This window comes from Epinephelus moara, chromosome 6 (genome assembly GCF_006386435.1).
Source record: "Epinephelus moara isolate mb chromosome 6, YSFRI_EMoa_1.0, whole genome shotgun sequence".
Taxonomy (NCBI): domain Eukaryota; kingdom Metazoa; phylum Chordata; class Actinopteri; order Perciformes; family Serranidae; genus Epinephelus; species Epinephelus moara.
In genome coordinates, this window is record NC_065511.1 from 36,178,250 (window position 1) to 36,195,745 (window position 17,496).

General features: G+C 39.5%; 2 protein-coding genes across 8 annotated transcripts in view; both read right to left on the reverse strand.

Moving 5' to 3' along the window:
- The window catches only part of mtmr11 (myotubularin related protein 11), a 47,184-nt gene extending 41,180 nt beyond the window's left edge, over positions 1–6,004 (reverse strand). Inside the window, exon 1 of the mRNA XM_050046286.1 lies at positions 5,483–6,004. Within this exon, the coding sequence (XP_049902243.1) occupies positions 5,483–5,539 (57 nt within the window). The 5' untranslated portion in view covers positions 5,540–6,004. The remainder of the gene's footprint in view (positions 1–5,482) is intronic.
- A 4,308-nt stretch (positions 6,005–10,312) lies between these two features.
- The window catches only part of otud7b (OTU deubiquitinase 7B), a 48,658-nt gene continuing 41,474 nt past the window's right edge, over positions 10,313–17,496 (reverse strand). For 4 of the 7 annotated variants that reach the window (XM_050046283.1, XM_050046282.1, XM_050046280.1 and 1 more), the window contains 2 exons: positions 16,983–17,061; positions 10,314–15,927 (listed from right to left, as the gene is read on the reverse strand). In XM_050046283.1, coding sequence (XP_049902240.1) covers positions 14,437–15,927; positions 16,983–17,061 — 1,570 coding nt within the window. In that variant the 3' untranslated portion in view covers positions 10,314–14,436. Of the gene's footprint in view, positions 15,928–16,982; positions 17,062–17,496 lie in introns of all 7 variants that reach the window. The other 3 variants (XM_050046281.1, XM_050046279.1, XM_050046284.1) reach the window with 2 other exon arrangements.

A 17,496-nucleotide genomic window follows, 5' to 3' on the forward strand; every position in this document is an offset into this window, starting at 1 on the left:
ACTAGAAAAAGCAATGTAGTGCAAACTACGATATCGTCGTTGTTTAAAAAGAAAGAGCGTTTCCCTGACCATCGCGCTAAAGAAATAATCAGCGCCACTGGAGTTGAGTAAAATTGTTTAAGCTGCACTTTAGATATAAGCATGTTTTGTTTACTGCACTTTAACAAAGTGGGAAAGCTAAGTAAGTTCCTAGTAAATGTATATTTATATTTTTCATTCAAAAAATGTGTTAAAAAAAACAGCAGGATTTTATTTTTCACTTTTATATTTCTATTTTCATTCAAACAATGTGAAAAAGCAGGATTTTATATATATTTGTTTCATTCAAAAATTGTGTAAAAAAAGTTAACTGCTGCGGTGGTATGTTTTAATGAGGTTACCAATAAGTAAAAGATATTTAATAGTTGTCTGAGGTTACCAATAAGTAAAAGATATTTAATAGTTGTCTATTTTTTTCATTACTGTACCGAAAAAAGCCGAACCGTGACTTGTGTACCGAGGTACGTACCGAACCGTGATTTTTGTGTACCGTTACACCCCTAGTGCTAACAATTTATAAGAACAACCAGAAGAAAAGCTGGGCCTGGGATAAAATTTCCACCAAACTTCAGAGGACTGGCAAATTCTCCAAATATGTAAAAATCTTTGTTAATTTCAGTGATTTCAATTGTCTCGCTACAGTATGCAGCTACAAGTTAGCTTGCACTTCTGACAGTGTTCAACACAGCACCAGCCTCGCATCGCAGCCGTGGACTGTAGCAAAAGGAACAGCTTTTAAAACACTTAGCTTATTGGGGGAATGTACTTGCAGGTCAGCGGTTGTCAAGGTGGTCACTGCGCAGTGGTGTGAAAGCAGCTTAGGTCTCTAGTGTACTTGCTCTATGGGCCCCACAATGCGGAAGATCCGTGTAATTTTACACAGCGGAAATCAAGCTTTTTTTGCCCTCATATGCCAAATGGTTAACCTTTTTGGAGTCAAGGTTTTTTTTTTGTTAGATATGATTAAGAACTCTATAGTTGTCAACTACAGCTGAGGGGATTACTGTGGAGGAAGTGAAACCAGTGATCAGAATAAACACTCCTATGACTCAGACTCATAATAGTGAAAATACACAATTCCACATTTTTCTGTGGACCACACAGTTCTCTCCATTATGCTAATATTCTCACCATGACAATGCTAACATACTGATGTTAGCAGTCATAATGTTGATCATGTTTACCATCACATTTCATGTGTTAGCATGCTAACACATATTTAGTGGGCTACACGTTATTTCAATGTGTCAAGATACAAATTTAATCAACATTTAGGTAAAAACAAATGTCTGATTGAACTTGGTATCAGAGATACCTAAAATTAAAGGACTGGGATCTGGGATCCGTTAGTCTTGCTCACCAGACCTTTCTCAAGAAAAGAAAGGTTTGGCTGGGCCGACTCTCACTTCAAGATTGGAGAAAAAAATGCCCTGGCTGCTTGTATTTTTTTCAACCAATCACAATCGTTCTGGGCGGTGCCACAGCAACGGTGCGCTTGCAAAAATATTGCCGGGGGGAAACAGGTTTTTGGTGTAACATGCCCACAAAAATATCGCCTACAGGACGCGAACCATGGCAGAAAAATGGCTACATCCCCGCAAGATCAAACACCGCAAAAGTTAGTAAAGGACGTGTTGAAAACGGTTGAAAACTGCTACACAACCGGAGGTGGTAGGGCGGGACTTCAGCGGGTGGCTCGTTTCCGCCCAATGAGAGGCTGATCTATGCAGCGAACTTCCGCCCACTCAGACTAGGGAGCCGTAAACCCTGATCGGGACATCCCTAGCTATTACAGCTCGTTCTGAGGGGAACATGATGTCTGATCAAAATTCAATATATCCGATAGTTCTCGAGACATTTCACTTAAAGCTTCAATTGTCACCTTCATGATGGCGCTAAATTCATTGGGATTCATCCTTTGGGGACCGCATAGAGTGGTATCAAATGTTATGGCAATCCATCCAATAGGTACTGACTCAGCATCTTTAGGGTCACGCTGCGAGCACGGCTATCATCATGGTATAACAGTAACCGCATTATTAAAAACCATCAAACAAAAAAAGACACCAGTGCAGCTTACTGACCTGTTTCCATTAGCCTGCATTCATAAATCACATGCCATTTGATTATTTTCATCAATCACCACATTGCCTGTCAGTTGAGCCCTGATATATCAGTTTCAGGAATCCTTCATCTAAAGGACTGCAGGGTTGCCTAATGGCCAAACGATGTTACTAAAAGATCACAAGTCTGCCGCCCACAACATGCAGTGTGTCCACCAACAGCAGCATTTCCTCCTCTTGGTCTCTGGAGCACACTTGCATCTCTAATCCTCTTACATTCTCACTGACAGTACATCATTGCAGATGCCAGTGTCAGCTAAATGGCTTAAGTGAAAATCTAATGCTAAACATTGAGCGTTTTCAGCGGCTCATACTCGTATGAAATGTTTTTGACAGTCACCTCGAGACAGTCTGCAGCTCAGGTCCCACGAGTGAGATTATCAGAGCCATTACATACACTCCAAACAAACAACCTAGCCTCTCAGCCCTTTTGCAAGTGAATAGTGCGTCTGCTTAATTATCACCCAATGCCAGATCGATGCACCCTCTAACAGGACCATAAATCTGCTCTGCCATTAAGAGGAGCCCATTGTTGTGCTCTGTTTAAGCAGTGGAAGCCTCGGTAGCTCAGGAGCTGGCAGTGAACGTGACGTCTGGGTCCTATGGGAGCGGGTGTGGGTGACTGTACTGCTTTGGCCTACTCCTATCAAGCTGGGATCTTCAGCCACTCTGAATGGAGCTCAGATGATCCCTCCTCTGGCATTTTTGCTTCTGTGGAGCTTTGTGCTGTGTGCCTTTCATGCTGACTGCTTCAAAGCTGGCTGCGAGATGCAGATAGAGAGAACTCAGGGGGATAAGCACAGCCAAAATAAGCCTGAATAAGCCTGCTATCCTGTCAAGAAGCATGCCTGAGCATCGTTATGTATGTACTGCTGTTGTTTTATTATTCATTCATTTTTCAAGCAAAGTGCAGAACACTTCCTGATTCAAGCTTCTGAGTTGTGAGGATTTGCTTCTTTTCTTTGTCTTATTTTGGACTGTTGGTCCAAATATGTTTTTTGTAAAACAAATAATCAGTTATTGAAGAAAGTAACTGGCTTATTAAATAAGGATTAAGTTAAAGCCCTATCATAATTTATGTCATCCAAAATGGCTCGAGTATTACACCGTATTTAAAGAAGAAGAGATTCACCAGTACATGCAAACAGCAAAGCCATCTGGTCCAAATTCAGCCCAGGATTGGATTCATTTTTCTAAAGCAGTCTTAACACATGCTCATGGAAGAGAAACCCACAAGAGTGTGTGGGTGGCACATAATCTACACAGCCTACTACTCCACATTACCATATCTTATGCTCAGCCACATTCTCATACTTGGACACATGGGATTCCATTGGTGGGGGGCTGTGATGATTTCTGCACGTCTCATTCGGAGGTAATCAAATTCAAAACTCCTCTACCTCCCAACTGCTGTCTCCATGGCGACAGCCAGATGTTGTGCAGTGCACATCACCCCCCACTCCACATGCAAGCCTCACCCGAGGGCAGAGTAAAAGGCATCTGTTACCGTTTCCCCCTGCGGCTGCTGAAAATAACCAGGGAGAGACAAAAAGCCAGGCATCACAGACGCGGTGCCAAGAGACTGTTCCCAGAGGAATGAGAAACTCTGAAACACATTTATTCTGTGTACACATTGCTTTGTGCCATCTATCAAACTAATGAGCCCTTCTAACCCCTATCCTCTCAGGTACTCCTAAACTGGGGCAGTATCTTTCTGATCATTTGAAATGCAGGGATTTCATCTTCTGAATTTCAAAGCAATTCATTGTAGCACCATGTGACCTTTCAGACCTCTGGCGATCAAAGCAGCTGGAACAGGCTCCAAATGTTTGCTGCACAGGAGATGATGATCGCCTGCACCATTTGTCCCCATGTACAACAACTTAATCCCATATGAGGCAAGCCTCCTGCCATGAGAAGTGATTAAGATTCACCACCACTACCCTGGCCTTTAATAAGGCATGCAGCCAGAGACAGAAACATTATGTAGCCTTACAGTAATTATGCATCTCCCTGTTCTCCAGACAGGAAGAAACAGCAGCCCTCTGCAGCTTCATCCCTCTAAATCTGCCATCCTGAGTTGTGAACAAAAATTCTATGACACAGTCCACATTCATGCATTAAATGAGGCTCACAGGGGGATTTCTGAAGAGTAGCCGCAGCTTTCTAATTCAGCCTGGCTGCAAACTACTTGAATGCACATTTTCACCCTCACAATAATGTTGTCCAAACAGAAAGAAACAGCAGCCCTCTGCAGCTTCATGCCTGTAAAGCTGCCATCCTGAGTTGTGATCAAAAATACTATGACACAGTCCACATTCACACACTGAATAAAGCTAACAGAAGGATTTTTTAAGGAGGAGCCGCAGCTTTCTAATTCAGTCAGGCTGCAAACTACCTGAATGTAGATTTTCACCCTCAAAATAATGTTGTCCAAACAGAAAGAAACAGAAGCCCTCTGCAGCCTCGTCCCTGCAAAGCTGCCATCCTGACTTGTGAACAAAAATACCATGATACAGTCCACTTTCACACACTGAATAAGGCTCACAGAGGGATTTTAGAGGAGGAACTGCAGGTTTCTAATTATATATATACATTCTCATCCTTACAATAAATATGCATCTCTCTGTTCTCCGGACAGTAAGAAACAGCAGCCCTCTGCAGCCTCATCCCTGCAAAGCTGCCGTCCTGACTTGTGAACGAAAATACCATTTGACAGTCCACTTTCACACACTGAACAAGGCTCACAGAGGCATCTCTGAGGAGGAACCGCAGATTTATAATCCAGGCAGGCTGCAAACTACCTGAATGCACATTTATAGCTCTGCATAGTGAATGATGGCCGGTGTTTCCTGCATCATGTCATTGCCTGCTTCCTGGCCTCTCTGGTGTTTAATCACATGGGTGTTAAAGCACTGAGAAAGCAAAACTGAACTCAAACCTTCATCTGACTGACTTGCAAATCACCAGTAACCTTGAAACAATACACGATATGACCTTTATTCTACATACTGAAGCTGGCTCGTGCCAGAGGAGAGAAGGAAAAGAGGGGTTCAATGACAAGGGATGGAAACACATACAAAATCATACATTTTTTTTATTTAAAAAAGCTTAAAAATCTGCTGTGAAACTGATATTTCAAATAAAAAGCACTCAAGATTGCGTGTTAAATAGCGTTACCCACATTACAGCTCAGTCTGCAGTTATTTGACAGCACAAAACGGGATAAAACAAGTTAAAGCTAACACTGTTAGAAGTCTGTCACTAATCAAAGCTAATATAGTTAGCATCAGTTAGCTAACTTCACGTCATCACCTTACCTTGATGTCTGGGAGCATTTGTCTCACTTTGAACGTGGTTTTAGATCCTGTCAACATTTTGGACGACAGGTAAACTCGACTTAAATTGAAAAACAACGAGCGACTGAATGAAAGATAAAAAAAAAAAAAGTGTGATATTACAAGCTAACGGTCGCTGTGTTAGAGTTCACCTCTTTCCATTTTTAGCTAAAAAAAAAAACGCCGTGATAAAGAGAAGAAAGGGTCCGGAGTCCGGTAACGGTTAGCCTGTATCACCGGCTGCTACTACCGAGGTGCTCAGTGTGGACGAGCAAACTATTTTCGCTCTTTTCATCGCTATTCGCGCTGACAAGCATCCGTGTCCCGAGAGCACACCCTGCCGAGAGCACACCCGCAGTCACCGGACTGTTACTAACTGCTGTTAGTCACTAACTAACGGGGGAGATGCGTTCACCGTTACTGCCGCTTTCCTACCTATTGGGCTCTGTTTGTTTATCCATTCGCCATAGTGAAACACACACTGGTGGAAAAAAGTGCAGCAGTGGAGCTTCTTAAAGGGCCAGTACATGTGGAGAGGGACTGAATATATGAGCTGGAGTCTCAGAGTGACAGTCAAAGTCCTCAGGAAGTTTGAGAAGCTTAGCACAAGGACAGAAAGGGAGCAGAGGTCAGTTTCCCCCACTTTCACTGGACCCCTTGAACTCACCACCACTCAGCACTCAGTGATGAAAGAAATATTATAATGTGAAAAATATCTATAAAGAGTTAAACTCCTTTATTCAGCCTACTTGTCATGCTGTGTTTTATAATTACAGCATATTTAAGTACAACACCAGGCACGGATACTCGATGTAGCAACACTATATTGCTCTTGTATAGTGTGTACTTTTATTTTTATTCCTTTTTTAAATGTTATATTTATATATTTTTTTCCTATTGATCTGTTCTTGTGCTGCTGCAACACCTACATTTATTGTCTGTGGATCAATAAGGGTTATGATATAATATAACATAATAAAATATAATATAACATAATAAAATATAATATAACATAACATAAATAATATAATATAATATAAACTAATATAAAGTAATATAAAATAAAATAATGTAATGTAATATAATATAACATGAACTAATATAAAGTAATATAATATTAAATAAAATAATGTAATGTAATATAATATAACATAACATAAATAATATAACATAATCTAATATAAAGTAATATAATATAAACTAAAATAATGTAATGTAATATAATATAACATAAACTAATATAAAGTAATATAATATTAAATAAAATAATGTAATGTAATATAATATAACATAAATAATATAATATAACATAAACTAATATAAAGTAATAAATAATATAATATAACATAAACTAATATAAAGTAATATAATATAAAATAAAATAATGTAATGTAATATAAAATAATAAAATATAATGTAATATAATATAAACTAAAATAATGTAATGAAATATAATATAACATAACATAAATAATATAAAATAATGTAATGTAATATAAAGTAATATAATATAAACTAAAATAATGTAATGTAATATAATATAACATAAATAATATAATATAACATAAACTAATATAAAGTAATATAATATAGAATAAAATAATGTAATGTAATATAAAATAATAAAATATAATGTAATATAAAATAAAATAATGTAATATAACGTAATATAACATAATAAAATGTAATAAAATATAATATAATGTAGTGTAATATAATATAATATAATATATAATGTAATATAACATAATGAAATATAATAAAATATAGGCCAATATAACATAATATAATATAATAAAATATAATATAATATAACATAAGAAAATATAATATAATGTAATATATTATAAAATAATATAATATAATATTATTATTTGTTGTCATATTATTATTATTATCATTATTATTGTACTGGATTATTAACAGTAATGGATTGATGTGTTCAAGTAGCATTTTACTGCTGTAGCTGGCACAGGTGCAGGTAATTTCATCTGGTTTGTACAAGTGTGTGTAGCTTAATATATAACAATATGCACAATATTATAAAAGTTCATCATTTGTCTTGTATATGACATGTTAATCTGCAAAGTTACAAAAGCTGTGAAATTAAAGTAGTATTAAAAAGAAGTAAAATTGTATTACTTCTCTCTGAAATGTTGTGAAATAGAAGTATAAATTAAGATTAAATGGAAAGTACTTCAGTACTGTATTGTACTTGGGTTTCTAATTGTGAAAAGTCCCAAATTTGTTTCAAGTTTCACCCTTAAACTCAAACAAGTTTGTTTCTCTTTGTTTTGAAATTGCTTTTCCTATGTGTGTCTCTTTTGTTTTACATGCATGACACATTTAAAGTGGTTCTCATAAATTTGACTTTGTTCTCTGATGGCATTCAATGAAACAACGTCTGTTAGTGAGAGCTCTGGCTTTGTCATCAGGCATCTTGACATTGAGGGTTTAAACTGAAGCAGTTGCTGAGCCAGGAAGCCAACATCCATAAAACCACTCAACTCTTGACCTCCTGGTGTTTCAAGCCTGCCTATCCCCTCCTAAAAACAACAAAATAATCTTGTTAATTTACCATCTACAGCCTCTCTCTGCTCGGCAGTACCTTTCTCTGGTCCTTTAGCAGGTCTGTGTGGGGACTGGCTCCTCTCCTCTCCTCTCTCATCCAAACACGTGGAAAGAAACCAGCGGCAGCTCTCTTCCAGACAAACACAGGAGGCCAATTCAGAAGAAATTCCTTTCCAAAGAGAACGGGGGGAAAGTCTGAATAATCCTGAGCGGCAGTCTGTCCTGCTGAACAGGTGGGGAGACGGTGTCCTTGTGAACTATAATAGAGAGAGGTCTGGATTTTTTACCACATGGGAAACTGTTCAATATTACATAAGGTTCTCCGATTTCTCTAATACATAAAACAGTCGCAGACACAGGACCTTGCATCATCTGAGCTGGAGTTATTCAACAATGTATAATGCAACAAGGTTAGGGTGATACAGAGAGGCACAGATAAAAAATAAGTGCTCACAATAAAATATATTAATGAGCTTTGTCTTTATCTGTTCAAGTTGTTTTTATTCAGTTTAAATGTCTTTATGTCTTTGCAGCTCCACTTTAATGATCATAACATGATTCTTATTAGATATATGAGGATGTGTGGAGTTTGCATGTTCTCCCCGTGTCAGCGTGGGTTCTCTCCAGGTACTCCAGCTTCCTCCCACAGTCCAAAGACATGCAGGTTAACTGGTGACTCTAAATTGTCCGTAGGTGTGAATGTGAGTGTGAATGGCTGTCTGTCTCTATGTGTCAGCCCTGTGATAGTCTGGTGACCTGTCCAAGGTGAACCCTGCCTCTCGCCCAATGTCAGCTAGGCAATTACGGAAAATGAATGAATGAAGTCATGATTTCAGGATACTAACAAGTTATTTTGAGGTTTGACGTATTTTTATAGTCAGTATTTTGGGATACTGAGTCATGATGTAGTAACGTTTCCCTCTGTAAAGGGCTTCTACAGCCACTACCCATTGTGGGTGAGTTAGTATCTCAAAATAAACTTTCTCAAGGTATTGACTTAATATCTCAAATTAAATAAGTAGTTCTTTAGTTAATCATTATTTCGAGATGCTAAGATACAAAGTCATAATTTCAAGATATTACGTAATTATTTAAGGATACTATGATTATTTTGAGATATTAAGTTATTTTAAGATAGTAAGTCATAATTATATTATATATATTATATATATATATATATTAAGTTGTTATTTTATTAAGTCACAATTTTGAGATATTGTCATTTTGAGATACTAATTATTTTGAGATACTAATTCACTATTTTGAGATACTAACTCACTATTCTGAGATACTAACTCACTATTTTGAGATATAACGTCACTTTCTTTGAGATACTAACTCACTATTTTGAGATATAAAGTCATTTTGAGATACTAACTCACTATTTCGAGATATAAAGTCACTATTTTGAGATATAACGTCACTTTCTTTGAGATACTAACTCACTATTTTGAGATATAAAGTCACTATTTTGAGATACTAACTCACTATTTTGAGATATGTCACTTTCTTTTAGATACTAACTCACTATTTTGAGATACTAACAATATTTTTGAGATACTAACTCACTATTTTGAGATCCAACGTCACTTTCTTTGAGATACTAACTCACTATTTTGAGATACTAACAATATTTTGATACTAACTCACTATTTTGAGATCTAAGGTCACTTTCTTTGAGATACTAACAATATTTTGAGATACTCACTATTTTGAGATATAACGTCACTTTCTTTGAGATACTAACTCACTATTTTGAGATACTAACTCACTATTGAGATACTAACAATATTTTGAGATACTAACTCACTATTTTGAGATACTAACAATATTTTGAGATACTAACTCACTATTTTGAGATCTAACGTCACTTTCTTTGATACTAACTCACTATTTTGAGATACTAATTCACTATTTTGAGATACTAACAATATTTTGAGATATAAAGTCACTATTTCAATTTATAAAGTCACTATTTTGTGATACTAACTCACTATTTTGAGATATAAAGTCACTATTTTGAGATATAAAGTCATTTTGAGAAACTTCGTCATTATTTTGAGAAAGTTTCTTATCATAATAACGAACAGGATCTGTTCTACGTTCTTCATCATGGGCAGAAATTGACTTTCATAGGCACTGACCTTTCTTTTAATTTTTGTATAGTCTGTCATTTATTTTCAGCTGGTCTATAAAGTGTCTGTCTGATAAAAGTGACTCAAATAACTTTTATTGTCTGACAAAAAGTCCAAAACCCAAAGAAATTCAGCTCATTATCAAATAAAACAATGAAATACAGCAAATATTCACGAACGAGAAGCTGGAGACTGTTAAGTGTTTGACATTGTTGATTGAAAATTGTGAAATCATTTTCTGTCATCTGGCAAATTGCCTCAACTCAGATTCCAAGCTGTTGCAGTCAAATGCTGCGACTTAATGTATGGACTAAATTAAAATGTGAAAAATGACCGTTATGTCGTGTACGTGCATGGACCTTCAATTATATGTTTATGGAATTAACTGCGTATCAGTATCATTATGGTTGTAGCTTTAAGGATCCAGCAATCTGCAGTTAACACATTTTCTTTTCAATATTAATCAAAGAGAACAGAGGAGGCTCAGCTTTCTTGAAATACAATGAGAATTTATTCAAACGGTGCAAAAAAAATTAATAATTATAATAATAATAATAATAACCTAACATAAAATCTGATGTTCTTTCTATCCAGATTGCACTGTCACACAGCCTTAGGGCTCTCCTCTCATGAAAAAAAGAAAAACATTAAAACAATACAAAATAAAAAACAGATCAAAATACCAGGACAACTGAAATCAAGTTAAAATAATGCACAAATTTGGTAAAATGGATTGCCATTTACATGCAACAGTTCCAGTCCCATGCAACTCGAAGTATTCCATGTTAATGTCACTGATGATGAATATTCTGTTCACACAGAAAATACAGTGTTTTACAATATATAAAAATATATCGGGTCAGTTGTGTCGCAAAACTAATTCTGAGCCATTTCTCTTCTGGTTCGGAGGAAACGAGCTGGGTCAGTGAGAACGCTGCTGTCATGTCTTTAGCATAGCACGGATCGGTGGCTGTAGAAAACAAAAAATAAAGTAAACAAAATGTACAAATAAAAATAAAAGCAACAAACAAATAAAAGCCAGACTGCTAGACAATTAGCCATGTGAGAAAGAACATCCTAAAATGTCGCAACTAAACATTCCACAAGGAAACCTATTAAAAAAATCTCACTATAAATATATATTCTCAAATGGTGTCTCGTTAGGTCAGCATTGAGGAAATTAGTTTGCAATGAGAGAGCCTCGAGGATCGAGAGGCTCGTCTGGGAGTCGCCTTCGACGGCCAAAATGTCACTTTCTGGCAAACACCAAATCCAGGCTCTTCCAAGCTTATCATCCACACCTTCAGTTTCCAACAATATACATTCTTACCCTTTTAAAAACACTGTAAAACTTTGGGCTTACAAAAATAACTCGGAACATATTTATACAACCTCTCATTGTTTTTTTTTTCCTTAAATACAAAAAAGTGTTTGTAGCCTGTAAAGTCCGGTGTCTTACATGTTTCTGAGGCATCCGTTTCATTGCAAAAAAAACAAACAAAAAAGGTTTGATAGCTGATTATTACTTTGGAGGGAGGGACAGAGTATGCACACGTACGCATTTTTTAAAACAGGCATCACCTTCCCACAGTCAGGGTCTCGTCTGGATTAAAACATTAGTGCATGGACACATGTCAACACACATAAACACAGCAAATGCACATGTTGTTTTTGGGAAATAGCATCATTTAAGTGTTTTATTGTCATTAAAACTCTAGTGTTACTTTAAATACACAGCAAATAAACTCCCTTCTTCCTTGACCAGCTTTAGCAACATAGAAAATAGTCTAACATAGTGTTAAATTAGCACTACTGAAAATGATTCTCTAATATTTTGGTTATTTTTTGTTCGTAGTTTGAGTTTAGGTTGGTAAGCTCCACTGAGTTTAAAAGAAAAACAAAACAAGAGCGCCCTCAACTGGGCAAGGCAGTGAATTGCATACTACATTGTGCTTTTCTAGACTTAAATGCCAAAGAATAGATTCAATTCAACTTGAGTAGAGCGACAAGAGTCACACTACCTCGAAGGAAACTCCTCGTCATGGCTTATTAGGAGGGGAAATAATCACAAATTTAAGTATTCTAGTAGTCATGTTGACATTAGTACAACTAAAACAGCCTTACGTTTGAAATTACAATACGGAAGACTCAAACAGAACATCAGCCACATATCAACTTGTTGATACGCCTAACTGAAAAAACAACAATGGTAATAACTTCAACACCATTTAAAAATAACTATAATTTGTTTAATTTGGGGGCAGTAGTAGTAGAAACTGCAGGCAATCAAGCGAGCAGTGGGTACTTGACGTTCGTCTCGCACAACGTACAAACGGGATTGTGACGTCACGAGGACAGATGCTGAAAAAGGCAACTAGGAAACTGAGTCAGACGGTGACGCTGGCACCAAAATGCTTTAGCTCTACAGTAACTGAATCTTTAAGAGGAACCCATCTGGCCTGTGCCCCCTGGTTTCCCATGAACAGAGGTGGCAGTGTCTGATGAACAAAGGACAACAGTCAGGCCACTTCAAAAAACAGTAAAAAGTTTTGGGATCTACGGACATCAGGAAAGTGCTTGAATTTGTGCAAAAAGAGATTTACGCAACTGGGTTTGGAGGGACGAATGTCAGATATCAAGGAACTGCCTTCAGTAGAACTTCAGAGTTTGCAGGGGGCGACCAAACCAATAACGTCCTATTGTGAAGGACAACGTTACTGTATGACATTTTGTTGTGTGATTATGAGATTGTATGAAACATGTTTCACATTTGTCAACCATCACAGCGCAGAGGGTTTGTCATTTTGAGTTTCAGAGGCGTAACATGTAACCAGAATTCGTCAGTACAATGTGAACGTTATTGAGTATCAATGTCCAACAAAAATGCATGCGTCCCATCGCAGCATGCAAACAGAAACTGGAGACAACTGCAGGAGGTCCTCACAGCGTTAGAGCATGTGATGTCACTGATTGAACAACAGATCTGTTCATTGCTTTACTTGTCTGAAATCCGATAAATGTGTTTGAGTAATTTGACTTAATAGCGTGTTGCGTATGGGACGGGTCTCAAGAATCTGTTGAGCTGGATGTGACTTTGTAGTTTGTAGTATTGCATGCCTGACGTGGCCACAGTAATCAAATGCCTCAACGCCACCTCTTGTTACAAAAACAGGAAGACCCAAACGAAAACATTGCAACAAACATATGAAATACTCTGGATCAGGCTCGAGGAAAGGTATCTTATTGTAGTGCCATGTTGCTATGTCGTCTTGTTCAGCAATGCCTGGTTAATAATGTGGCCGGCTGCATTAACCCTTCAAAAGGTTGACATCTTTATAATCCAATTTATAGATATAAGATAGTGTGATATTGTTGCCAGGAGGATAACAGTGCAGAGCAGTTTGCTTTAATGCATGGACATTTTTGTGTTTGCATTCTGGAGCATTAGCACCACAGCAGCCCACAGAACGCTTCATTATTAGCATTGCACGGAAGTTTCAATTTGCATTACGCAAACGGTGACCGACAAGGATTACTTCTGTTCGTTCCCGAGGTACATGTGACGCAAGCATCTAGTAACAGTAGTGTAAAATCTGAATAACACTGAAATCACTCGAAACGGATGTGACTTCAAAATGTTCAAACATCCCTTAATTAACCAATCCAAACATTATCACAGACCACAAATGGAGTTTGTTTGTGCTTGCATCTGTGTGTGTGTGTGTGTGTGTAGCAGTGTGAGTCTGACTTAGTGTAAATGTGTGCATGTACTGTATATGTGTGCGTTGATGAGTGTTATGTATGGCGCCTGCCATATACATTCTCTCCACTAGGAGGAGACAGTAGCAAGGCGTTAAACTGATAAAGGAGGAGAGCCTGCAGCTCACACACACAAACACACACACACACTCACACACATGCGCACACACACTCATACATAACGCCTGCATAAGAGCCACAGCAAAATGTAACAGAAGTGCAGTTAGTTTATTCTATGGTCTAACATGTGACCCCAGCAGCCAGAAACCACCCTGTTTATTCTGTGGTCGTGTCGACTCTCCGCCACTTTCTGAGGTCGTCTATTCCAACAGGAAGTGACACAGCTAAAAAAGGGAGGGAGCTGGTTGTGCCTTTCTCTCGTCCATTCAGAGGCTGATCTGCCCCAGCCGTTATTTTTATTTTTAACTGAAAAAGGCCACTCATCAAATTCAAGCCATAGCAAAGGTCCGTTCAGAACCTGTGGATGGCCGGTTCTGGCTCTCTCTTCTTCAGCTCTTCCCGGTAGCAGTAGGAGCAGTAGTTGCCCGTCTCGGGGTGTCCGTAGTAGGTGCAGCTGGGTGTCCGACAGCGGCTGGACTGCAGGCTGGCCAAACCACCGGCGCTGCCCAGTGAGTAGTGTCTGACTGGGGGTTGCCCACTCCGAGAGTCTAAGTTGGAGCGCACGTCCCGGAAGCCGTTGGTGTAACTTCCAGTAGCGGGTTCAGACCCGGGGTAGTCCGGTGGGTCGAACTCAGGGGGATACGAGGGTGCGAGTCGAGAGGGACTCAGGGAGGCGGGGCCTTGTGAGTTATTGTACTGGGGATGGGAGGGACCCTGCGTTGTGGGGCAGTGTCGTGGAAGGGTGGCGTAAGAGGGGAGGCCGGGGTAGGAGGTGGCTGGGGAGCCCCCGGCTAGCTGACGCCGAGTATCCATGTAGCCGTGCATATGAAGGTGCTGGGTGAGGGGTGCTGCTGCAGGAGGCTGGTCTATGAAGGAGGGCCGGGGGATGGGCACAACACCAGAGTACATAGAGGGGCTCAAGGGAGTGGACTTGACTTGGTTGAAAGAAGGAGACGAGTTCTCCGACAGCTCCTCTTTGGCCTCATAAGGCCGGTATGTCAGCTCTGAACCTCCAACTGTCTCCTTCTTTGGTGGCTGGATGCCATTGGTGACGCCCTTCCTCTCCGCTTCACGGCGCTGTTGTTCTTGCTCAGCCCGAAAGCGCTCCTCTGCGTCGGCGAGGTAGCGCTGGATCATCTCCTCCTGGAACGGCTGTCGGTTGCTGGTCGTGAGAAGACTGGAAAAGATGAATTTCCTCTCACCCTGCATGGCGGCTCGCAGGATGCCCAGGCTGACCTTCACATCAGCACTGTACTTGTAGTTCTCGCTCTCAGTGCTGCTCCCACCGCTGCTGCTCATACTGCTCCCTGTTCCGTTGAGACGCTCGCTACCTGAGGAGGGGGAGCCTTTCCCAGAATCCTCTGAGGCGTGGGCTGAAGGCGAGCTATCCTTGCTGCCCTTCCTCCCCCTAAACGAGCCCTTCTTCTTCTCCACGCCCTCCTGCTTGGCACCTCCGGCTCCAGCGTTCTTTCCTGTCATCAGTCCGCCCACGTTCTTCTTCAGCTTGCTGCCCAGACTCTTGCCAAAACTTCCAAGCTTATTGGCCACAGAGTCTGCCCTCTTCTTGTCTTTATCCTTGTCTTTCTCCTTCTTGGTTTTGTCCTTCCCCGCCGTTCCCGTCCCTGCCCCTGCCGATCCACTGCTGGAGGAACTAGATGAAGAAGAGGAGCTGTTCTTGGCCAAGGACCCTCCTCCATTGACCGTTGATCCTGTGGTTGTGTCTCCGTTGCCATTGGAGCTGCTGCTGACTGACTCCTTGTCTGACTCTCCTGAGTCAGGAGGCGTTCGGGCATCCTCTCCTGCCGATGCTGTGGGCGACTCGGGCTGGGCCAGAGGGGCTTGCTGTGAGCAAACAAAGCACAAACATAAGACAGTGGAAAAATACTGTAGGAAAATGCACATCAGGCCCAAATCTACTGACCATGTAATAATGGAAAAGAAAACAAATAAGACAATGTTCATCAGAAATGGGAAAAAAGGGAGTTCTGGCTAAACTCTAGCACAAACGCACATGTGCCTCAGGTATGGGAGGAAAAGGATGTGAAATGAGTGAATCATAGAGCTGTTTTTTTTTTTTTGCAGAAACAAACTGACTCCATTTCCAAATGTCTTATCTTCTCTACAAACAAAATAAGGAAGCTCTAAAATAAACAATGCTGTATTTGGACATGACCTACATGATGACGTGCTATCTTAAACGAGAAGTACTTAGAGAATGCCCCATATTTCAGTAATACTGACCATCACACAGCTATCCTCTGCTAGCATTTCTAAACAGAACAACCCCCCAAAATTCTATTCTAATACAGGGTTTCCTGTCTGGCAACCAGACCCTGCAGCACAACCATGAAACTGCCATGAAACTTGTCCTTCCATGCTCCCTGCTGTTAGCATGTGGCGCACAAGAGGAGCTTTGTCAGTGTTTGCATGGCGTGACTTTATGACCTGAATGGCCCACTGTAGTATGTTTTCACATACGCGTTGTACAGCAGTCAGGGGACAGCTGGTCTGATGGAAAAGGAAAAAAATATTGCCCTTGTTTATAATGAGTGTAGGAAATTAACACAAACTGTAAGTGGCTACCAACCACTTTGGCATTTGTCTATTTACATTGCATTACAAGCTGGGGTTTCTGTTTTTGGCTGGTAAAATACTGAATGAGACTCAGGAATTCTGAACCAGCTTTCATGGTCAGTTAAACAAATAATTCACTGTTTATTTTATCACTAATTTATTTATTAGTTTATTGACTCTATCATTGCAAATGCAGCTTCTGTACAACCAGGATGTCCAATAAAGTTTATGACGAATCCTGTTGTCTGAACTTGTTTTATAAACCTCTCTACCGCAGAAGAGCAAACAAGACTCTGGATGGATGCGTGGACTTTTATCTTTACCTCACAGGGCAGGGGCAGCCAGGTGACCGTCATGTAGCTGTGTAACATCTGGAGCTTCGCCTCCAAAGAGAGAGCAACACTGGGAGGAAGAGGAAGAGGGAGAAACAAAGCTAAGTGAGAGGAGACCGACACTTTCTGCCAGAGCACCTGTGTCGCACTCATGGAAATATAATTTATGTTGTTGTTCAGGAAGCTGATGATGTTATTAATAGTGGTGCTGTAAGACAGTATTGGACAACCATCAAAAGTTGGATTCTAAACCATGAAACAATAGGTAAATATTCAGCCACAGAAAATAGATCCAGAGGAATATGCAGAGGTAGCCAGCGACAGAAATATACAAATTAAAGTAAACAATGCAGCATTACAACAAGAAGTAACATACTGTGAGCTTAGACACACAGATGTTAATGGTAGAGGTCGCAACTTTGATATACTTTATAACGTTGGTCCTCTTCTTTAAAGCTGAGGTAAGCAGTTTATTTTTGGTGTTAATGGGTAAAATAAATTTGAG